General features: G+C 31.8%; 1 protein-coding gene across 2 annotated transcripts; it reads left to right on the forward strand.

Moving 5' to 3' along the window:
- The first annotated feature begins 347 nt into the window (after positions 1-347).
- Positions 348-24,719, forward strand: deaf1 (DEAF1 transcription factor). 2 transcript variants are annotated; one of them, XM_073831772.1, is made up of 13 exons: positions 348-1,122; positions 1,667-1,764; positions 3,181-3,310; positions 3,389-3,535; positions 5,277-5,416; positions 5,634-5,711; positions 7,378-7,419; positions 7,501-7,624; positions 11,930-12,058; positions 16,564-16,820; positions 18,786-18,851; positions 22,096-22,185; positions 22,262-24,719. In XM_073831772.1, the coding sequence occupies exons 1-13, from the start codon at positions 927-929 to the stop codon at positions 22,355-22,357; spliced, it is 1,593 nt and encodes a 530-aa protein (XP_073687873.1). In that variant the 5' UTR covers positions 348-926; the 3' UTR covers positions 22,358-24,719. The 2 variants fall into 2 exon arrangements, with proteins under 2 accessions (XP_073687873.1, XP_073687874.1); XM_073831773.1 differs by having other exon boundaries at positions 5,634-5,699.
- The last annotated feature ends 1,764 nt before the right edge of the window (positions 24,720-26,483 follow it).

Consider the following 26,483-nt stretch of genomic DNA (forward strand, 5'->3'; position numbering starts at 1 on the left):
GTATATAAATGTATTTTATTTAATATATATTTATTTTATAATATATATTTAATATTTGATTTATTCAATATTGATAACCTTATTGTAATGTTATATTTGTCTATATAATGCAGTTTTCTTCTGACTTTTTTTTCCTTTTGAATTTAAGTTAATTTATTATATATATATATATATATATATATATATATATATATATATATATATATATATATATATATATATGGTAAAAAATTTGCAGTGATAAGAAAACTAAACCATTTTTAAATTAATATAACATTACAATAAGGTTATAATATTAAAAAAAAATATATATATATAAATAAAATAAATTAATTCCTTTGATATATTTTTAACAGTTGTTATAAATTATTTATTTATTTGTTAACAATTATACATAAAAGTATTTTGTTTTATAGTTAATATTATAACTTTATTGTAATGTTATATTCATCTAAAATTGTTTTGTAGTTTTCTTCTGACTGCATTTCTTTAGGGCGTTCATTTCAGCTGCTTTAAGGATTAAAATAAAGATTTCAAATAATAATGCCGCAAAACTTGAAACAGTTTGAAGAAATCTACATTTGCGTACTCTGACTGAAATCCACGTCCGCTGTCGAGCGTAGTTTCGTGCTACGTCGTGTTCCTTCGGTAATTTCCGTTTTGATTCGGTAATTTCCGCTTGCTCTCCTTCCTGTGTTGTTGATCCTCGTCCCCAGTAAAGGCACTCGGAGGCCATTATCCTGCAACCATTTTCTTTCCTTTCATACCCGAGTTAAAAAATCGTTTGAATTAATCCTTTATTTATTCGTGCGAGCTGACTAGGAGCTTGTTGGACACCTGCACGTTTCCAAATCGCGAGGGACGCGCGCCTCGCCTCGACAATCCTTCGGATAATTTCGGCTGCTTTCGTGCGCCGCTGTTTTGAAATGGACGCGACTGAACCGGCGGCGAAAGCACTCGAGCTGGGCGACGCGTCTGAGAGCGCGTCTGCGGGAGAGGCGGTGGGTTCGGATACCGAATCGGAGGCCGAAGTCGCCACGATGACTGTGATGGGAGAAGCGGGAAACATCGACATCGCCGAATCTCTGCCGAACCCGGACGATGCCGAAACGGCGTTTGCGGGTCAGTGTGCGCATGTGCTTCAGCTGATACTGTCTTCATAACGAATAATTGATTATTGATTACTTTGAAAATCGATTTCAGTCCACATCATTCGGTAATTTTAACAAATTATATATATATATATATATATATATATATATATATTTATCTGTATTTACGGATTAGCACATGGCTTGTTTAACCAACGTTAATACTGTAATCTTTTGTTTTGGGGAAACAAACAATTCTCCTCACATCAAACTCTTTTCTTGAACAACGTTCAATGTTTACATTGATGTTACAAAAATGTTTTTAACATTGTTATTAGTTTTTATAAAAGTGGCGATAAAATTTGATAATAATTTAGTAAATCATCCTAGAATGATGATTCTGAAGGATCATATGACACTGGAATAATTATGCTGAAAATTCAGCTTTGGATCACAGAAATAAATTACATTTTAATATATATTCAAATATGTCAGTTGTTTTAAGTAGTACAAATATTTTATATATTTTTTAAATATATTTATAATTTTTTTTTGTTTTGTTTTGATTTTTGCAGAGGTGACAGCCGTCACTGTTGGGGACGTCCAGAGTTCAGATGACACTGTGTTCACATCCACAGTGGCCACAGCAACGTCCATCCCTGAACACGTCCTTGTAAGATAAAACACTTCACTTTTCATATTTCATATATTTTTTTCATACATACATATACATATATATATATATATATATATATATATATATATATATATATATATATATGTATATGTATGTGTGTATACTTCGTTTTAGTATTTTTTTAATGATTATATTTTAAAAATAAATGAGTGATAATTAATTAATTGATGATTAATTATAATTTAATATTAATATAATTTATTTTTATATTTTAATTTTATTAAGTTTAGTTAAAGCTTTAGTATTTTTGTGTTTGTCATTTGTATTCATTTAATTTTTTTAAATATAATTACATAATTACAATGATTTTTTTAAACAATTATATATTGTGTATAAAATAATATATTGTATTTTATTTTATATATATATATATATATATATATTAGATATATTATTAGTTTTTATTTTTTAAACTATAATTTAATTTTATATTATATATATTACATTTTATTATTCATTTTAAATTATAATTGTATTAATATTATTTATACAATATGTTTATATTAAGTATATTTATACATTTAATTTATTTAATTTTCTTTTTTTATAATTTATTATTAATATAATTTTTTTATATTTTAATTTTATTAAGTTTAGTTAAAGCTTTAGTATTTTTGTGTGTTTGTCATTTGTATTCATTTATGTTTTTCAAATATAATTACATAATTATAATGATTTTTTAGATAATTATATATTATGTATAATATAATATAATATATTGTATTTTATTATATATAATATATTTTAAAACTATATTATATTAGATATATTATTAGTTTAAATTTTTTTTAACTATAATTTAATTATATATATTATATTTTATTGTATATCTTATATTATACTATATAATATTTTTATATTATGATTTTATTTATAATTTTTTTAATAGTTTTTTTATGAATTTATTCATTTTAGCAGTCCTTTTAGTACATCACATTAATATGTGTGTGTATATATATATTTTAAATATATTTTTTATATGGTGATATTTAAAAAAAAAAATTATAAAAGAAAAAAAAAGAAAAAAAAGATTTAAAACACAAAAAAACTTGTTGGCTGTGCTTGTTTGTAGGGCTGTACAATTTGGTCAAAATTTTGTGATTAATATATGAATATGGCTACAAATTAAATAATAATAATTATTATTATTATATAAAATATTATTAATAATATTATAAAATATTATAAAATATTATTATTGATGTTATTGTTATTGTTGGCATTATTATAATTAATTTCAAGTAATCTTTATTTTATTGCAATTAACAAAGATAGTACTATACTTTTAGTTGGAAATGACCATGGTAATCATTTGAAGTAAAAGTAAAGACAGGCATGTTTTGGATCAAAATAATAGCATCATATTAAATATTTCTTACCTGACTGATGTAGACGGGCAGAACCACGCTTCAGATCGGAGACAGTCTGAGTACCCAGAAGGCCACGCTGATCGTGGTGCACACGGATGGGAGCATCGTGGACGCCACTGGGCTAAAAGGCACTGCGACACCTATAACACCTGGTAAAATTGACTATAAAACTAGTCGTAAACTCAATGAAATGCAGTATTTTTGTATGTGTGTCTGTTTGTCCCTCTCAGGTCCTCAAACCCCGAGCACCCCTTTGACGTCTGGGCATGATAAGGACGTCTCTAAGTACAACTGGGATCCGTCGGTTTATGACAACGAGCTGCCAGTGCGCTGCAGGAACACCAGCGGGATTCTGTACAAAAACAGACTGGGTTCAGGTACACAGCCAACACTAGAGGGCATCACACCACTAAAACTATTTCAGCTGTGTGTTCATAAAGCTCTTAGTAAGTGTGCAGGAAATCAAAATCAAAAGCTATCAAGATGGTATTGACAATAACAACAGCTGCATCCTAATTTGTGTACTTACATTACGCATTACACAGTAGTATGCTCATTGCAAGATTGGGGGGTTTAATTGTAATTTGTCAGAAAAAAAGACTATTATTATTATAATTATTTTCTAAAGAAATATATTAAAAATAGCAAATAAATAATATTTCACTTTAAATAAAAAATGTAATTAAAAATAAATTTTTAACATGTGGTTTGCTGTGCTTGTTTGTAGGGCTGCACAATTTGGTCAATATTTTGTGATTATATATAAATATGGCTATAAAATAATAATTATTATTATTATGTTTAAAATAAATATTTAAAAATTACCAAATAAAAAATAAGATATATTGCTATTGTAATATTTCACAAAATAATAATAACAATAATAATAATAATAGTATTTTTTTTTTTTCTGAAAAAAAAAAAAAGAGCTGCACAATTTGGTCAACATTTTGTGTTTGACTGGCTATAAAATAATAACAAAAATAATAATATTATTATGGAAAATAATTATTTATTATTATTTATTATTATTATTATTATTATTATAATTATTTTCTAAATAAATATTTAAAAATGACCTAATATACAATTAGATATATTGTACATTGTAATATTTCACACACACACACACACACACACACACACACACACACACACACATAAAAACTTTTGTTTGTTGGCTGCACAGTTTAGTCAGATGTGATTATATATGATATGGCTATAAACCAAATAATAATAACAATTATTATTATTATTTTTATTATTATTATATAAATGATTATTATTATTATAATTTTATGATAATATTTTTTACCCAATAACAAAATAAGATATATTGCTATTGTAATATTTCAAAAATAAAATAAACTTTTTATTCATTAAAATTATTTATTAAAAATTATAATTTAATTGTAAAGTACAACTAAAATGACAATGATAATATTTTTTGCTGTGTTTACTTTTTTAAAACATTTAAATTATTATAAATTAATATTGTTATTGTTGTTATAATTAGTATTATTTTTTCATTTACCAGTGAAATATCACACTAGTAATATTTCTCATTTTTATATCATTACAAAAAAATGTAGTAAAATTCGTAGCAATAATCATATAACAATTATTATTATAATTGCAATTTTTTTATTTTACTTTTTTAATTGTACAAAACGGCATGGAAAGTTCTCACAGCAGGTTTTAAATTAACACCTCAAATAATTAATAATAATAATTATTCAGTAGATAATGATTCTATAAAAGTATTAAATAATACACAAAAATAAGAGCATTATACAATAAGGTTCCATTTGTTAACATTAGTTAACTACGTTAGTTGACATGAACTAACACGTTTAAAATACTTGTATTTAATGTATTTAATTGCATGTATTAAAATCATTTAACTGACCTGAGCTAACATGAACTAACAATGAATAGTTGTGCTTTATTAACTGACATGAACACTTTGGAAATCCACTTGAAAATAGCAAACAATGTGGGCTGCTTGGCGTACGGTTTTCTTTGTAACATGATTAAAAATACACTCATTCCTATTTTGGATACATAATATAAGGGCTGGTACACAGCCAGAAACTGATCTTTAACTTTTGACCTCAGGAGGCAAAGGGCGCTGTATCAAACACAACAATAACTGGTTCACCCCGACTGAGTTTGAGGGTATGTCAGGGAGAGCGAGCAGCAAAGACTGGAAGAGAAGCATCCGCTACGCTGGCCGACCTCTACAGTGTCTCATTCAGGTCAGACCGGCCTTTGGAGACCACACACACACACACACATAATCACAACAGAATATGCACACACATACAGCTCACAGTAGGAACCCTTTCCCAAAAAATCCCCACAGACTCTTTCAGCAGAACAGCCCAGACCTGTTGCTGTATTTGACTGGAGTGTGTGTGTGTGTGTGTGTGTGTGTGTGTGTGTGTGTGTGTGTGTGTGTGTGTGTTTTGACAGGAGCGCATCCTGAACCCTCACGCAGCGTCCTGTACGTGTGCGGCCTGCTGTGATGATTTGTCTACAGTGAGTGAAATGGTGACTCAATCTAAATTATAAATCATAATCACAATAAACATACTACTGACCTGGGTTATCACATACTCAGACGAAAGACGTGAAATTATTTTAAAGAAAATGGTAAAAATGATGAATACAAAGGAAATAGAAATAGAAATTATACTTAAAAAAATTACCAAATAATAATTCTTAAATATAAATACATTTAAATTAAATAAATAAAAATTAAACACACATAGAAATATTTAAGCAAGACATATATTCATGTAATACAAAAAGCTAAATAAACAATTATACTTTGAAAAAAAAAGAAAAAAAAATGTATATATAAAATTCTGTCTATATAGTAAACCCTTTTAAATAAAACTGTTATGTAAATAAATAAATGTGATTTCTATAAAGTATTTTATAATAGTAGTTATATTTAATAATATAATTTAAGTTATACATAAATTAAAGTATATTAAGTATAAATTAAGTATAAATTAAATACACATAGAAATATTTAAGCCAGACATATATTAATATAATACAAAAAATCTAAATAAAATTTGAACTTTGAAATAAAAGAATAAAAAAAAACTATATATATATATATATATATATATATATATATATATATATATAGGTTTCATCATCATTATTATAAAAAATATTATTATTATTTTCTAAATAAAAATATATATTTTGTAGCTGAATAAAATATTTGCTATTGTAATATTTAAAAAAATATTTATTAAAATTATATAATAAAATAATTATAATTTCATTTCAAAGTACAACTAAAATGACAATGCTAATATGTATCGTTGTCTTAATACAAAATAAGACAAAAATAATGAAAAAATATAAATAAAAAGTATACTTTGAAATAAAATAAATGAAAAAAATACATATAAATTTAATACACATCAAAATAATTAAGCAAGACATGTAAAAAAAAATATATATATATATATATATATATATAATTTAAATAGCAAGCTTTCTGAAGTTACACCATGTATAATAATATAATTTATATATAATACATTATCATTATATAACACCAATAATTATATATAAATATTATTATTAAAAGTAATATAAATTCATTGCAAAACTAAATATTAATATAGATTAAAATATTAATTTAAGAAAACAATAAATTTATCAATAAATATTAATATTATGTAAATAACATGCATACTAATCAAAAATATTAATAAAAAATCTATTAAGAAATAAAATAATGCAAATGTTAATCCTTAATCCTTTTTCGAGTGACTCAAAAATATAAATATATAAATGTGTTTTATAAATGATTGTATAATAGTATTTTTAAAAGTAATATAAAATAATAAAATTAAATAAATCTCAGTAGGCGGGACTTACGTTGTGTCGTTTCGTTGTGGTTCTTGAAAAGGGATTTTTAAAAAAAGAAATATCTCCCTTTGGAGTGGACTTTGAGATTTGTAACTTTGTAGAAGTTTTTTATGCCCAAACATACACACCACACACTGGCTAAAGTTCAAAAAGTGAAAAAGCATAATTTGACCCCTTTAACCAAGCTATTTATTTATAAATAAATTAATATTAATATTATATAAAAATAAACAGCAATTTATGTTTTTGACAGTCTTAAATGAAAAAGTATTCAGCTTATAATACCAAGCTCCTCTTTCTTTGCCTGTTTCTTCTCCAGTGTGCGAAGGACAACTCTTTCGGGGGAGAGAACATCTCCATGGTAATTTGTAATGTCTGAAGTCTCAGTCGTGATGTCATCATATGGCTCTAGAGACTAATTCTGGATTGTGGTGCCCTACAGACGGGCCCCGTCAGACTGTTCGTCCCTTATAAAAGAAGGAAGAAGGACAGCGAACGGGCAGCTTCTCCTGAGAAGAAGGAAGTTCAGTCTCCAAAGAACATCACCTTGGCTCCTGGAGCAACATGTAAGAGTCATAATGTTCCTCTGTGCCTCTTCACATTTATTACCAATATTAACATCCAGACAGTTGTCAGTTGAATGATTACAACGTGTCTCCTGTGACCAGCTGTTGTTGAGAAATCATTTTGCAGCTAAATGAAAATAAATGATGCAATTTCTTAATTAACTCACCATGACCTATTGAGAATAATTTTGTTTAAAATAATTTTTGCGCTGGCAAGCAACTAACAACAACACACACATGTGTATAATAATTAAAATTCATTAAAATAAATAAAATAATACACTGAAATAAATTATTTAAAAATACTAAATAACTAAAATAATATAAGTACATAAATAATATATAATGGACAAATGAATACATTAACAAAAATAAACAATAAATTAAATTAATCCATTAAAAAATCAAAGTGCATAATTTTCTGCATCTGGTTGATGCATCTTTTTTTCTGACTAAAAAAAAACAAATAATACATAGTACATAAATAATATATAATACACAAATAAATTAGTTAATAAAAATAAATAATAATAACAAAAAATAATTAAAGTGCACCAATACATAATATATAATATAGTACATTAATTAATTAAACAATAAAAACTAAATTAATTTAAAAAGTGCATCATTTTCTGCATCTGGTTGATGCAGTTTCTTTCTGGCTAAAAGAAAACATAAATAATACACAAATAAATCAGTTAATAAAAATAAATAGAAAAAAAAGGAATTAAATAAGTTCTAAAAATCAAAGTGCATCAGTACATAATATATAATGTAATACACAAATAAATATATAATAATAATACTTATAATAAATAATAATAATACATTTATAAAAATAAACAATAAAAAACTAAATTAATTAATACATAAAAAGAAGACATTTTCTACATTTAGCTAATGCATCTTTTTTCTGACTAAAATCAAGCACAAATAAATAATACATAAAGAAAATGTAAATTAATATATTAATACAAATAAATAATAAAAAACAATATTAATACATTCAAAAAACAAAGTGCATCATTTTGTACATCTAGCTGATGCATCTTTTTTTTCTGATAAAAAATTCCCAACAATACTTAATACATAAATAATATTTAATAATATGTAATTAATTAATTATGTAACATTAGTACAAATTAATAAATCAATACAACTAAATAATAAAAAAACAAAATTAATACATTTAAAAAAAAATCAAGAAACAAAGTGCATAATGTTTTGTATTTGGCTGATGCATCTTTTTTGGACTAAAATAAAACACATAAATAATACATAACTTATATGTAATACACAATTTAATAAAAATAAATATAAAAAACAAATGTAATAAAAAAGTGGAATCTGGCTGATGCATCTTTTTTTCTGACTAAAATAAAACTAATAATACATAATACATAAATAATATAAAAAACACAAATTAATAAAAAATAAATACTAAAAACTAAATAAATGTAAAAAAAAATCAGAAATAAAAGTACATAATTTACTGGATCTGGCTGATGCATTTTTTCTATAATAAACTATAATAAAAACAATAATAATAAAACTATAATAAAACAAATAATATGTAATACACAAATTAATAAATTAAAAATAGATAATAAAAAAAGAATACATTAAAAAAAACGAAATGCCTCATTTTCTGCATCTGGTTGAAGCATGTTTTTAATGTTATTAATTGCATATTTTAGTCAGGTGCAGAAATAATGAATTTTGGTTTTGGATTTTATTTGTTGTTATTATTATTATTATTATTATTATTTTATTTATTTTGTATTTTTAAATTATTTTTTAATTGTATTATTTATTTTAATCAAACAATATAAATACACTTATGTTAAAAAATATAATATATAAATGATACACATAAAATATATAAGTAAAAAATATATATATAAGTAAAAAAACATTTTTTTATGGTTGCATCAAAATAGTTAACCCTTTTTTAAGTGATCATATAAATATACAAAGGTACATTATTTAAATTTTTGTATATATACAGTGGGTACGGAAAGTATTCAGACCCCCTTAAATGTTTCACTCTTTGTTATATTGCAGCCATTTGCTGAAATCATTTAAGTTCATTTTTTTCCTCATTAATGTACACACAGCACCCCATATTGACAGAAAAACACAGAATTGTTGACATTTTTGAAGATTTATTAAAAAAGAAAAACTGAAAAACGTTGGTGGATAGCCATTTTTAGGTCTCTCCAGAGATGCTCAATTTGGTTTAAGTCAGGGCTCTGGCTGGGCCGTTCAAGAACAGTCACAGAGTTGTTGTGAAGCTATTTTTTCATTCTTTTAGCTGTGTGCTTAGGGTCATTGTCTTGTTGGAAGGTAAACCTTCGGCCCAGTCTGAGGTCCTGAGCACTCTGGAGAAGGTTTTCGTCCAGGATATCCCTGTACTTGGCCACATTCATCTTTCCCTCGATTGCAGGTCGTCCTGTCCCTGCAGCTGAAAAACACCCCACAGCATGATGCTGCCAGCACCGTGCTTCACTGTTGGGACTGTATTGGACAGGTGATGAGCAGTGCCTGGTTTTCTCCACATATACGGTTTAGAAGTAAGGCTTTTTAATGTGTCTTGCACTGAGGAGAGGCTTCCGTCGGGCCACTCTGCCATAAAGCACCGACTGGTGGAGGGCTGCAGTGATGGTTGACTTTCTACAACTTTCTCCCATCTCCCGACTGCATCTCTGGAGCTCAGCCACAGTGATCTGTGGGTTCTTCTTTACCTCTCTCACCAAGGCTCTTCTCCCCCGATAGCTCAGTTTGGCCGGACGGCCAGCTCTAGGAAGGGTTCTGGTCGTCCCAAACATCTTCCATTTAAGGATTATGGAGGCCACTGTGCTCTTAGGAACCTTAAGTGCAGTAGAACATTTTTGTAACCTTGGCCAGATCTGTGCCTTGCCACAATTCTGTCTCTGAGCTCTTCAGGCAGTTCCTTTGACCTCATGATTCTCATTTGCTCTGACATGCGCTGTGAGCTGTAAGGTCTTATATAGACAGGTCTGTGGCTTTCCTAATCAAGTCCAATCAGTATAATCAAACACAGCTGACTCAAATGAAGGTGTAGAACCATCTCAAGGATGATCAGAAGAAATGGACAGCACCTGAGTTAAATATATGAGTGTCACAGCAAAGGGTCTGAATACTTAGGACCATGTGATATTTCAGTTTTTCTTTTTTAATAAATCTGCAAAAATGTCAACAATTCTGTGTTTTTCTGTCAAAATGGTGTCCTTTTTGTACATTAATGTAGCCTGGCAAGCCAGACCCACATAAATGTAGGGTCTGGGCACTCTCCATACACAGGGCTCAACCGGAGGGGTGGGATAAACGGTTGTCTTTCAAACTCCTCTCCACGCAATAGGATAGCGCTATAACCAATCAGAGACTTAGTCTGTCAGGTGACGTAGTCAGAGGGACGGAGATTTTTAACGAAAATCAGTGCACTGTGCACAGTGTGCAGTCTGTCAGCCAAATAATAGACATAGATGGGCACTAAACCTTTAAAAGTAAACAAAAACATGCACAGACAAATCCAAATTACACCCTGCTCTGATGTAGTATACGCAAACACCGGAAGGGGAAATCGGTGAAAAAGTCCAGGATGAGTTTGCGTAAGCAAACGTAATCTTTTAGCTTTAAATGGGTTTGAACAACCAGGATAAACGCAAGTAATTACCATTTTGAATAGCCGCTATATCCACAATCTCTGTGCACTGTGTGAACAATGAGTGTCGTATACACGCCACAGATCGCTTCCGGTGTTTCCGTATTCTACACCACAGCGCGTTCACATGTAACGAGCTCCTGCTCAGGACAGATGGACGTGGCTGTGTATCCAAAGTAAAAAATTATATAAATACTGTTCAGTTTTCCACGCGTAATTCACAGAATCAGGAATTCATGTCTGACGGAACTTATGGTCGCAGGTCAGGACTCAGGCGTCATCATGTTAAGCCCGCCCACCGACTCGTGATTGGCCTGGTACATCTTGGATTTTTCGGAATTTTAAGTGAATTGAGAGTAACTAGACTGACCTTGGAAGCAAATGTAATTTGCTGCCGCTAGGGGCGCGTCTAGATTCTAGGCTAACATTAATGAGGAAAAAAAATAAAATTAAATGAAAATATATATAGATATTTCTAATATCAGTGGTTATGACTCTCATGTGTGATTCTGTTGTGAGCTTTCTGAAATTGAACCATCTGACGTCTCATAAAGATAAAGAAGTGAGTAATTCTCTCAGGAGACACCGGAAACGGCTCACGACTGTCTGTCTCCTCTCAGTTACAGTGACTCCGTCCGGACAGATCACCACATCAGGCGCGCTGGCCTTTGACCGAACGGCATCAGGAGAGACAGCAGCCATCATCTCTGACAGTCCTGCGCCCGCTGACGTCTTCACCAACACAACCGGTGAGCAGTGCCTTCACAAACACTATAGTTGAATGGTCTTTTTAATAACTATAACCAAATGCAAGTATGCAGTATGGATTTTGTGCAGACTTTCTGTGCGTATTGGGAATATATAGTCACTATAATACCTGCAATGCCAATGCAATGGCAAAAATGGGCAAAAGTTGAGGCATTACAAAATACAAAATAAGTGTATAATAACTGGATGCCACTTGTATACTGGATGAGTAAAAGCAGCCAATCAGATTACAGCTCTGCCAGAGAGCTCGCATTTTTGTGTGTGCAATTTGCATCAGAGGGTCATTGACTGGTCCGTCGGCGGTCTGTGATCGTGCCATCTGAGGTTGGGACTCTCTCCCCCTATGAAGCCCAGGATTGGCCTCTTTCTGTCCTGTTTTTGGCTGGAAACAAAAGGGCTGTTAATTTTAGGCCCTTTTGTGTGAGACGGAGACCGTTTTGAGCGCAGCGTGAGACTCTGATAATGAGTTGCTCTGCGTTTTTGTAACCTGTCCAGTTGGGGTGACTTCTGTTAAATGGCACATTTGTAGGACAGAGGGTACGTCGAGTTTGTCCTGATATGGGTCACGCTTGGAGCATCCAAACCCATCCTGTGAGCAAATGTCGGGAGACTTCATCACACCTCTAAACTAATAATTAATTTATTTCTTCAGAAGTGCCGCTGTGTGCAGAAGTTCTGCTGAAGCTAGAGCGTTAACCTTTGAGATTAATTAAATGTTTAATGCCGTTAGATTCACTTAATGTTGTTTTAGGACATCTAGCTAATTTGACATTTCATTCTGTGCAGTGTTATGTTTAAAGACTTAACTTAAAAAAAAAACACTTGAAGACTTAAAGGGATAGTTCACCCAAAAATGAAAATTTGATGTTTATCTGCTTACCCCCAATGCATCCAAGATGTAGGTGACTTTGTTTCCTCAGAAAAACACAAACGAAGATTTTTAATGAAAACCGGTGCAGTCTGCCAGCCTTATCATGGACGTGGATGGGCACCAAACCTTTAAAAGTAAACAAAAACATGCACAGACAAATCCAAATTACACCCTGCGGCTCGTGATGATACATTGATGTCCTAAGACACGAAACGATCGGTTTTTGCGAGAAACTGAACAGTATTTATATCATTTTTTACCTTTGATACACAGCCACGTCCATCTGTCATGAGCACGAGTTTGGCATCAGTCATATCACATGTGAATGCGCTCTGGCGTAGAATACGCAAACGCCGTAAGGGGAAATCAGTGAAAAGTCCCGGATGAGTTTGCGAAACGTAGCAAACGTAATCTTTTAGCTTTAAATCGGTTTAAACAATCAGGATATGCGCGAGTAATTACCATTTTGAACAGCCGCTATACCCACAATCTCTGTGCACTATGTTAACAATGAGTGTCCTATACATGCGACATATTGCTTACGATGTTTGCGTATTCTACGACAGAGCGCGTGCTCATGTGACGTGACTGAACTATCCCTTTAAGTCTAAAAAAAACATGAACTCGCCTTATTGTGAACAATGTCAGCAGGTTATGTCAAATAAGAATAAATAAATATTCAATTAAATCATCCAATGAATTCTTTGGCATTTTAATTACAGGGTTTGTACAAGGTACAAGGTGTTTGAAGTACTTAAACTTAAGGCCAGAAAAAATTGCAACTGTTTCTTTAAGTACAAAACTACAAGAAAACACTGACAGCCACTGATTCCATACATCACTTCATATCCATTGTTCAAAGTCTTTCTATTCTTGTTTTGCTCTCTTTTTAAGAGCAAGGATCATGGTTTGGATTCTGTCTGAAGGTTTATTTCTGAAGTCGAGGGCAGTCGTCCAGTGTAGTTGTTTCGCTCCAGGGAGTGTGACCTCCGATTCAAAGCGGCTCTGTGTCACTGATCCACCACTGTGCTCTGTGTCTCAGGAAATCATCGTTCTCGCCTTCTTTTTATCTCTGTCCGAAATGCTTCGGCACCTCTCTTTCAAAACATCCTGACCTCGACTCGCTCGGACTGATTCAAGAAAATAACCGTAAAAAAGGTTGTCCACAGCCTTGGACCGTAATATTACAGAGAAAATTCATTTCTGGCACGGAAAATTGGGTATATATTTTTCCGTCTATAAAATGTTGGTGAAGGAGCAGTGGCCTAGTGGTTAATGTACATGCTGAGACATATTGAGCTGCTCATGTAGCCACCGTGAGCTCGAATCCACCTTTCAGGATTCTTTAGGTCAAGGAAAATAAAAATATATATATGTACGTGTGTATGTGTGTAGATATGAATTCAACTGAAAAAACTGAAATATCTTTCAGGTGGTCAAATAGCAAATAGTGGAGCTCTGCAGCCACCTACTGGTAAAAGTTATTTTTTTACTTTTAAAACTTTTTTCCAAAGTTTTCCAAAAGATGGGCAAAAATCTTCACACTAAACCATGTGAAATTATCCATGTTAACCCCATGAATTAAAGTTAGAAACGTGGGTCTTTTATAAAGTGAATTTGACATAAAAAAAAGCAGTTTTTGTATAAAAACCCATTTAAAAAATATTTATTTATTAATTTATATATATTTAAAAAATATCACTAACCCACTGAAAACTGCACAAATGTAGAGTAAAAACTGTATTAAACAGAAAAATATACAGTACAGACCAAAAGTTTGGACACACCTTCTCATTCATTTGAAACTTTTGGTCTGTACTGTATATAGTAAATATATATATATTTTTTTTAGTTCAGGTAATAAAAACTTTATATAAATTTATTGAAGTGTTTTTTTTTTTTACAAATCTATATATAGTTTTTTTTTTGTTTTTCAGTACAACTATTTAAACCAAATAAAAAAATCTGAAAAATAATTATATATTTTTATATAATTTTATATACATTTATTATAGTTGACTAATAAAACAATAAAAGAAAAAATGAGCTTGTTGTTTAACTTGAGCAAAAATGAAAAAAAAAAAAAAATTACCAAAATAAAAACAAATGAAATAAAAGTGAATAAAAACTACATACACATAATATAAATAATAAATCAATAGATAGATAGATAAATATTTTTATTTTAGTTAGTTCTTAAAATATTACACTTAAAAAATGTACTATTAATTTAATCTAATAAATCTATTTGTTGTGACTTTAGATCAAATTTATATTATATATTATAATTTATATTATATATTAATATATTTATATGAATAGTTCTTATTATTTTATAATTTTTATTTCAGTTTTAGTTATTTTAGTACAACCATTAATAGGATGAATTAATAGGAAATTTTGTTTTAAACATAATATTTTACGAACTAGCTAAAATAAAAATGTTGATTATATTTAATTTTAAGTCACAATAAATTTGTGTATCTATATATATATTTGTTGTGACTAAATAAAATGATGAATATAGTTATTATTTTATTATTTTAATTCAGTTTTATTTTAATGCAAAAATATTAAAATGAATAGGAAATGTTGTTTTAAGCGTAGTATTTTAGGAACTAAAATTAAAAATGTTTATATTTTATTTTATTTTAAGTCACAATATATCTATTTATATATTCATAAGTGTATGTTGTTTTTATACTTTTATTTTAGTTTTTATTTTGCATATATAAAATGTGTATATATATATATGTATGTGTGTATATATATATATATATGTATGTGTATATATATATATGTATGTGTGTATATATATATATGTATGTGTGTGTGTGTGTGTGTGTGTGTGTATATATATATATATATATATATATATATATATATATATATATATAATAGAATTTTATAACTGCAATTCTTATCGCAAGTTGCAATATGAAAAATCTGGGCTTGTGGCATTTCACGATTCCGTTTTGCCCTCTTCTACTCATTATTTCACCATCCCTATTAATAAAAGTGACAAAAAGGCCAAAAATAAAAGCTACGATTTATATTCTCTCTCATAACCTGAGTCCCTTAGTATGAATACCCAAGTATTTTTTTGTCAGATATAAGTCATGTTTAAGTTAGCAGATGTTTTGATCTAATTTCCATGTAAGATCTGTTGAATTATGGGAGATGTTTGAACTAAAACATTTTATTTTGAGCCATGTTCATGTATGCTTCATCCTGTAAACAAAGAAACACAACTGAGATCAATTGTTTCTCCTAGACGGCATTGAGATTTAATGGAGAGCAATGTAGTCAACATGAGATGTTCGTCTGGGTCGAGTCCGGTACCGAGCGTGTCCTTTCCTGTCTATCCGGCCCACATTTCCGAACCCGCCTGGCCTTTTTTAGAACAAAAATCTTTTAAAATGAAATCTGGGTCAGGGTTAAAGAGAGATCAGATGAGGACGGATTGTAAATGTACTCGACAAGGTCGTACCTGTCAGGACGCCGGTTCACCTCTACAAAATGACATCCCAGAGGAACATTTAATCGCTCCGAGGTCTTTCATCACTCAGGAGACGTAGGTTAGGCTTTATCTCAAATATGTGTTTTTTTCCTCAGTGTTGACCACCCTTCCTGCGCTGGCCGTGGTCCCTCAGCAGGCCATGGTGCACTCTAAACCCTCTCCGGCGGGGCCGCTCATGAACGGGCTAGAGACGGCAGAGCAGCGGACGTGGCTTTACCTGGAAGAGATGGCCAATACGCTGCTCAGCAATGTCCAGCAACTCAAAGTCCTCATCGCACAAGCCAAACAAGCCAGTCAGAGCGGAGCACATGCTGCCATCAGCCCGGAGAAGAACAGCAGCGTCAGGAAAGAGGTGATACAAATACTTCACACAGACAATTAGAACCACAAAATTGCTCTCAGGTCAGTGTTAAAGGATTAGCTCACTTCCAGTACAAAAATGTACAGATAATGTACTCACCCGCTCATCCAAGATGTTCATGTCTTTGTTTCTTCTGTCGTAAAGAAATAATGCTTTTTCTCTCCATATAGTGGACTTCTATGGTGCCCATGAGTTTAAACTTCCAAAATGCAGTTTAAATGCAGCTTCAGAGGGCTTTAAACAATTCCAGCCAAGGAAGAAGGGTCTTATTTATCGAAATGATTGGTTATTTTTTTTGAAAAAATGTAAAATTGATACACTTTTGTGATGTGCATGTCAAAAAACTCCCATCTCATTTTCTCCGCCAACTTCAAAATCGCCCTGTATCGCTGTTTTACCTTTTTTTGTAAATGGCTTCTGACCTTCTTTGCATGTTTACTTTGTAAACACAGGGTTGGTTCTTCTGCAGCGATGTAGGGCGATTTTGAAGTTGGAGGAGAAAATGAGATGGGAGTTTTTTTTTTATATATCCTAACTGTCTTGAACCGGAATACACAGTTTACGCAGAGCTAGACAAGACGAGCATTTGAGGTTAAAAAGTATATAAATTGTCAATTTATTTTAGAAAATAACTTAAATAGAGCCCTTTTGAATCTGCATTTAAACTGCGTTTTGGAAGTTCAGACTTGTGGGCACCATTGAAGTCCACTATATGGAGAAAAATGCTGAAATGTTTTTTCTTAAAAAACAATTTCTTTACGACTGAAGAAAGAAAGACATGAACATGTTGGATGACAAGGGGGTGAGCAGATTATCGGCAATTTTTTGTTCTGAAAGTACACCAATCCTTTTAAGACCCCTTTGGTCAGCGTTTTATTGCATCAATGCAAAAAAAGTAACTAATTGCGTTACTTAGTTACTTTTTATGGATCGTTACTTTTACTTTTACGTTACTTTTTCTCATCTGAGCTATTTGAAAAAGTAGCTCAGATATTTACTTTAGCTGAATTAAATTAAAAAGTAATGTTACTTTAATAGTAACTTGGAAAAGTAATCTGATTACATTACTTGTAATGTGTTACCCCCAACACTGCGTGTGGTTAAATTCTAGCTTTTAACATTGTTTATCTGGTGTTTTTAACATGCTTTAAGACAAACCAATTAAAAAACAAATCAATTGTGCAACTATCCATTATGTAACGTTTACTACTTCAGTAAAAAGAGTGAAAGTGAAGCATATTTGCATATTTAGTTCATAGAGCTGTGTATATTAAATGTGACCCTGGACCACAAAACCAATCATAAGTAGCATGGGTATATTTGTAGCAAAAGCCAACAATACATTGCGTGGGTCAAAATTATAAAAAAATGTATGCCAAAAATCATTAGGATATTAAGAAAAGATCATGTCCCATGAAGATAATTTGTAAATTTCCTACGATAAACATATGAAAAGTGGTAATATGCATTGCTTAAAACTTCATTTGGACAACTTTTAAGGCGATTTTCTCAATATTTAGATATTTTTGCACCCTTTAGATGCCAGATTCTCAAATAGTTGTATCTCGGCCAAATATTGTCCTATCCTAACAAACTATACGTCAATGAAAAACTTTTTTATTCAGATCATATATAAATCTCAATTCAGAAAATTTACCCTTATGACTGGTTTTGCTCCTTAATATTGCAAATTGATGTATCTTAAAGCAAAACAAGTAGAAGATTAAAGTGTAAAGTCGGCAACACCAAAGCTCTAAAAATATCAAAAATTAAATTGTTGCATCTTACCATATCATTTTGTTTGTATTATCTTAATTATGAACACACTGGTTTGTAGTGCAAACAGTTTTACCGTTTACTGCATGTATTCTTCTCGTTATTTCCCTATAGCGGCTAAAGAACGTTGAAGAAAAAGGTGGATATGAAGCATCATATTTTCGTTTTTTTCTCTCACAGTCCTTTCAGAGTCAGTTGTCACTAAGTGAAGAACCTGAGGGGAAAATCACTGAAATTATCATTAAGGTGAATCTCTCTCTCACTCTTTATCTGTTATCATATCAGTGTTTTGTTATTGTTAACATACTAATATAGTTTTATTCATATTTGAATTAGACTTTAATATCATCGATTTCTGTTTCTAATTATTTTGTGGTGTTTTTGTCATTTTTATTAGTTTCTGTTTTTAGTTTTAGTTTTAGTACCTATTTTAGTACTTTAAATTTAGTTAAAAGGAATAAATGTTGCCTTAACGATCAGCTTAAGTTTGTTATTTCAGTTAATATTTTAAGTAATGATTTTATATGGTTTTAGTTTTATACACTACCAGTCAAAAGTTTTTGAACAGTAAGATTGTTAATGTTTTTTAAAGAAGTCTCTTCTGCTCACCAAGTCTGCATTTATTTGATCCAAAGTACAGCAAAAACAGTGCAATTTAAAATAAGTGTTTTCTATTTGAATATATTTTAAAATGTAATTTATTCCAGTGATTTCAAAGCTGAATTTTTAGCATCATTACTCCAGTCACATGATCCTTCAGAAATCATTCTAATATTCTGATTTGCTCAAAAACATTTATTATTAATGTTATTATTATGTTAAAAACAGCTGAGTAGAATTTTTTCAGGTTTCTTTGTTGAATAGAAAGTTCAGAAGAACAGCATTTATCTGAAATAGAAATCTTTTGTAACATAAATATCTTTATCATCACTTTTAATCAGTTTTCATCCTCGCTAAATAAAAGTATTAATTTCTATCATTTCTTTCCCAAAACATATACTAACTCCAAGCTTTTGAATGGTATAGTGTGTGATGTTACAAAAGCTTTTCGTTTCAGATAAATGCTGATCCTTGGATCTTTCTATTCATCAAGGAAGTTTTAAATATTGATAATAAAAAATGTTTTTTGAACAGCATATTAGAATGATTTCTGAAATCATGTGACACTGACTGGAGTAATGAAGCTGAAAATTCAGCTTTGATCACAGGAATAAATAACATTTTAAAATATATTCAAATAGAAAGCAGCTATTTGAATACTAAAAGTATTCAACACATACATTTCATAATATGAATTTATTTCTCCAGGGTACTGAAAGTAGCTCATCAGATTTAATGGACCAGACCTTAGAGTTTTATAACATGGCTCATGTGGGGCTCTGCTGATGTAGTTGGCACTCTCAGATGTGTGTGTCGCGATAGGGCCGGTGTAGAAACACTGACCGTCACACACCATCGCCCGCTGTGTTTGGCAGGTGCTTCGGTTCAGATGTGACAGAGAGAGAGTGAAGCAGGACTATCAGAATCTGCAGCTGAAAAGCAGGAGGGCTGAAAACACACAGACACTCCACAGGAAAACGCCAATACATGCCAGAGTCTTTGCTTGTTCGAAATGCTAGACTGCGTTGAGGCAAAAATGAACATTCTGGCATTATTTACTCAATTGCACATTGTTATTTTTTTACTTTACTGCTTTGATATTCATGTTTTTTTGACATAATTTTTGACATAAATAGTAATCAGGCACATTTACAGTATCTCACAAAAGTGAGTACACCCCTCACATTTCAGCAACCATTTTAGTATATCTTCTCAAGGGACAATACTATAGAAATTAAACTTAGATATATTTTAGAGTAGTCAGTGTGCAGTTTGTATAGCAGAATAGATTTACTGTCCTCTGAAAATAACTCAACATACAGCCATTATTGTCAAAATAGCTGGCAACAAAAGTGAGTACACCCTAAGTGATAACAGCAGTATGTTGTTTAACCATGCAAAGCCACATGTCCCCTTCATCATGTTTATGTTTATGACAGGATCATACAAAGTTGTGTATCTTGTATTAGAGCTGTTAAAATTAGGTGCATTCAGTAAGGGATAATCAACGGTTTGCCATGCGTTAAAGGATTTTAAATGCACGACGTGGAGGCCTTTAAATCCTTTAACGCACGGCAAGCCATTGATTAACCCGCTTATTCCATGGTTATAGACAAATTAAAACTAGGATTGATATTTGCTGCGCAAAATTTGACTGAATGGATAAAAAAGACGGTTATTTTCGTCAGTTATGACACGCAGCACTAGCATTTTGGCCGCTTCAAATCAGACTCAGAGATTAAATAGTCCGGTAAAATCACATTTATTTGAATGAAATTTAGCATTTATTTCAGTAGATTATCGATCGACCAAGAGAGAGTGTGAAGGCAAGAGAGATGACAGGTGTGTGTGTGCGTAACATTACCTGCCTGCATGCTGTGCGTCTCTCTCTACAAACAACGATTCATTCAAAAACAGCAGCTTTACTACCCCGTTGCTGAGGAATATAATGTAGCGATATAGTATCTAGGATATTTTAATAAGGATCGCAGGCAAACGCTGACAAGACGTTTATGTATGTGCGCAGCAATGCAATCTCTCTCTCTTTCTCTCTCTCTCTCTCTCTCTCTCTCTCTCTCTGTGCTTTTGCGTGCATCAATTAAAGCAGCGCATTAATATAGAACGGTGATTAAACTGACTTGGAACTACCTGTGCATTAAACGGTTTTACTGCACACCTGCCAGCCAATCAGAATCCAGTATCCAGACATTCCATGGAATAAGTACAATTCTCATACTGACTACTGCATGTTCAACATGGCATCTCAAGGCAAAGAACTCTCTGAGGATTTGAGAATTAGAGTTGTTGCTCTCCACAAAGATGGCCAAGGATATTAGAGGTTCAGTAACCCCCTGAAACCGAGTTAAACTACAGTGGTCAGGGTCATATTGAGGTTTTTTCAAGATGGGTTCCATCTGGAACAGGCCTTGCAAGGGTCGATCAACGAAGTTAAACACTCGTTCTGTGCATCAGGTGCATAACCTGGCTTCAAAAAACAGATGCATGAGTGCTGCCAGCATTGCTTTAAAGGTTGCAGAAGTATAAGGTCAGCTTGTCACACTGCAACAAGTCGGTTTGCATAGGCGTTGTCCCCGAAGGAAGCCTCATCTGATGCTGGCTCACAAGAAAGCCCGCAAACAGTTTGCTGAAGACAACCAATAGCAGGAATTACTGGAACCATGTCCTGTGATCTGATGAGACTATAAGATACTTGTTTGGCTCAGATGGTGTCTAACATGTGTGGAGATGCCCTGGTGAGGAGTACTAAGAAAATTATGAAAATTGTGTCTATACTAAAATGGTTGCTGAAATGTGAGGGGTGTACTCACTTTTGATAGACTGTTTCTTTTAAAAGCATTAATAGTAACACTAGTTCTCTTCTGCGTTTCAGCACACGTGTGTGAATTGCGGTCGAGAGGCGTCCAGCGAGTGTACAGGCTGCCATAAAGTCCATTACTGCTCTGGCTTCTGTCAGCGGAAGGTAAGTCCAGCCCTAGAATTCACCATCATATCACAGCGGGTGCAGGCTCTTCATTTTTGGATCTGTCTTTCTGCAGGACTGGAAGGAGCATCAGCTAAGCTGCTGTCAGCCAGGCACAGCCGTCAGCATTCAGGAGGACACTCAGATGGAGGTGGAGAAAGGGAAGGCCTAGCGTTTTCACTGCAGCACCCCGACATATGAAGTTAAGGTTGCTTGAAGCTAGGTGACTGCTTCCGTTCATGTGTTTTAGTTTAGCTATAAAGCCTCGTAGTAGCAGCTCTCTTACACACTGTGAAAACTAAAGCATACGTGGATGATGTCTGTACTTTCTGTACCATGTGAGAGTTTTAAAATCTACAGATTTTGTATGCAAAATAATGCTTAAAGGGGTAGTTCACCAAAAATTATTTACTCACCCTCATGTCGCTCCAAACCTGTGTTGTTCTAAGACTTGCATGGTTTAGTATAACTTATAAATTATGTCTCTTACTGAAATATATATTTGCAAAACCCATTAAATATTTACGTTATTTAAAAGATCCACTTCGTTTTATCTATATTTTGGACCATGGGGGGCCCAATTATGTCGATGACGTCAAATGGTTGCACTCTGTGGTCTACTCCCGCTACCTTTTGCTATTTTTACCGCAACACAACTCAGAAATAAAACACTAATGCAATGCCACATTGTGTGGCTTTTGGTTATCATTTTCAGTCGAAGGGAAACAAGAGAAGCGATGTAAAAAAACAGGAGAAAAGAATGGGAAGATGCCTGTGGACGAATAAAACTTCCTAAAGACCTGCGTGTTTGTTCTCTCCACTTCAGCCCTGATGCCTTTGAGGCTTTTAGCAGACCACAGCTACTGAATGAGTTTACAAATGGCAGCGACAAGAAACGCTAGATGCCATCCTGGCAGTATGTAAATATGCAGATGCTTGTTATGACGCCCCAGGGAGAGGAGGAGTTTCTCAGCATGGATTTCCCTTGACATCCAGGGGCGTTGTGGGGAAAAATCGATGGTACAGCATTTGGTTTAGGCTTACACTTAAATCCATCACTGACTGTAAGTTCTTTCAGTGGCTGTGGCCATCATGTAATTTTTTTGTTTATTAATAATAGAATGCAACCATTTTATGTCATCGAAATAATGGCGCCCCCCATAGTCCAAAATTTATATTAAACCATTAATAATGTAAATCTTTTAAGGGTTTTGTACTACATATTTCAGTAAGAGACATCATTTATGTTATATAAAGCCATACAATTCGTAATACCCAGGGTTCTCTTTAAAAATAAAAATAAAAAGGCAGAAGTAATCCACATGACCTGAAATTTTAAATATTCACCGTGATGTAGCTCTCAAATCTATGAAAGTTGGTTTCCAACATCGGGTAACAATAATAAAATTGTAATTGTGACTTTATCTAAAAATTAGGAAGAGGAAAGACGTAATTTTGAGGGGGAAAAATCTGAAATGTGAAATATAACCTCGCAGTTGTGAGAAAAAAAGTCAGAATTGTAAGATTAGGGGTCACAATCGCCTTTTTATTTTTAATTCCATGGTGGAGAAAAGTCAGAATTGTGAAAAAAGGTAATTGCAAGAAAAAAGTCAGAATTGTGAGATATAAAAACTTTATAACAGATATAACTGTAATTATATTTTATTACTTTTTCTTTAAATTCTGACTTTTTTTCTTGCAATTATGAGTTTATATCTCTCAATTTAAAAAAAATTCTTCCCAATTGTGAAAAAAAGACAAAATTGTAAAATGGAAAGTCACCATTACCCTTTTATTTTTTTATAATAAATGTAAATATTCTATTAGTAATCTTCCAATTGTGACTATTTTTACGTAATTGTGATAAGTTGCAATTCTGAGAACATCAGTCTTTTTTCGCATTCTAAATTAGACTTTATAACTCACATTTTCGAGTTTATATCTCACAAATCTAAGAAAAACTGTCAAAATTGTGACAAAAGTCAGTTGAGAGATATAAACTCACTTTTGTGAGAATAAAAGTCAATTCTGACTTTCTTCCAATTGTAAGTTTATATTATGCAATTCTGAGAAAAAAAGTCAGAATTCTTAGAAAAGGTCACAGTAACCTTTTTTTTATTCAGTGGTGGAAATGGGCTTCACAATTACCTTTTTTTTTAAATCCTTGGCAGAAACAAGTTACCATACAAATGTCAATCATGCATACTTTTTTTTTACATTCTGTATTAAAATGTTTTTTTGCACATTATACATTGAAAGCAGAATAACTCTTATGGAAAACTTCAGTCACATCATTTTTATTGTACGCCAAAGAGAAGCTTAAAACATCATTTTGTGCCCTACATGAGAAAGTCAGTCAAACAGGTCTGAAACGATGTGAAGTTGAGTAAATGATGACAGAAGTGTTATTTTTTTTTTTAGGTGAATCATTTCTTTAAATGCACAATAATATAATTTGACAAACTAAGTCTAATGAAGGATTGCATTTTTACAGTGTTTTCAAAACAAAACTAAAATAAATGTGAAAATCTGAATTTTTTCATGCCTCTTTATTCAATGGGTTTCGGATTTGAGGCCATAGACGTAAGTGCATTATCATGATAACCCTTTTTAATAGATGTGACACATTGCAGAGATTAGCTGAGCTTTTCTCTGTGAACTGCCACACAGCTGACCAATGTGAAATAATCCAGACATGAATTAGTCAAAAGAAAAGTCAAAAAATCTCTGTTTTCTCAAATTTGTTTGCTTAAAGTAGTCAGAATGGACAGTTTCTGCATAATCCCAACCAATTAGTGGACGTTTTTTGCACTTAAATGATCATAATTTTGCTTTTAATGACTGTTTCCAGTCTATTTCTGACCATTAGAAGTTAACAGGCCATTTTGCTAATGTAGCTATATGACCTCGATATGTAAATGACATTTGTTGTTATTGGCTACCAACAGATCAGACAAATACTTGTTACAAATAAACTTTAGCCACTCTAATCAGCAACAATACAATTGAAGTCAAAAGTTTACATACACCTTGCAGAGGTGTTTAATTAAAGGAATCATACACAATGCATGTTATTTTTCATTTAGTGCTGACCTGAAAAAGATATTTCACATAAAAGATGTTTACATATATAGTCAAGAGAAAATAAGAGTTGAATTTATTGATAGTTATGTTTAGTGAGTCCCTTGTTTGTCCTGAACAGTTAAACTGCCCGCTGTTCTTCAGAAAAATCCTTCAGGTCCCACAAATTCTTTTTTTTTTTTTTTTGAGATCCATTTTTTCACACTGAGGACAACTGATATGCAAATATCACAGAAGGTTCAAACGCTCACTGATGCTTCAGAAGGAAACGCGATGCATTATGAGCCAGGGGATGAAAACTTTTGAAATTTGAAGATCAGGTTAAATTTAACTTGTAGTTTCTGAAGGGCAGTACAAACAAAAACAAACAAAAAAAGATATTTAGGCTAAATAAGAAAAATGTACACATTCATTCAGTTAAAAAGTTTTCACCCCCTGGCTCTTAATGCTTCGTTTTTTTCCTTCTGGAGCATCAGTGAGCGTTTGAACCTTCTGTAATAGTTGCATATGAGTCCCTCAGTTGTCCTCAGTGTGAAAAGATGGATCTCAAAATCATACAGTCATTGTTGGAAAGGATTCAAACACAAAAAAATGCTGAAAAACCTATTTTTTTCGATTTTTCTGAAGAACAGCAGGCAGTTTAACTGTTCAGGACAAACAAGTGACTCATGAACGACTATCACTAAACAAAAAAAACAACAACTGTAGATCATTCAGGTAACAACACAGTATTAAGAATTAAGGGGATATAAACTTTTGAACAGGGTCATTTTTATAAATTCAACTATTATTATCTCTTGTGGACTATGTGTAAACATTTTATGTGAAATGTCTAATTCGGGTCAGTACTAAATAAAAAAATAACATGCATTTTGTATGATCCCATACTCTTTTTTATTTTTTTCATGTTGATGTTTTGAATTCTGAAAGTTACAGCTACATTTTCCTACTGCAGTGAACTTTCACTCCCTTCGACTGGCGTCTTATAATACGACCCATTTGAAGTGTCTGATTCTGATCTGTGGCACTAGAAGTGTTCAGACATTTTATTACTTGTGCTGTTTTTGAGTGAGTTTCTTTAGGGGTTTCGAGCTCAATTTTGGAGGATATCTGAATACAATACACAGCCTCAACTTCAGATTTCCCATGAGCACCCTTGGCTGATAGTTTGCCGCAGGACGGTGTTTTTATTACCTCCCTTTCGTACCTCAGTGTCC

This window comes from Garra rufa, chromosome 25 (genome assembly GCF_049309525.1).
Source record: "Garra rufa chromosome 25, GarRuf1.0, whole genome shotgun sequence".
In the NCBI taxonomy this organism is placed as follows: domain Eukaryota; kingdom Metazoa; phylum Chordata; class Actinopteri; order Cypriniformes; family Cyprinidae; genus Garra; species Garra rufa.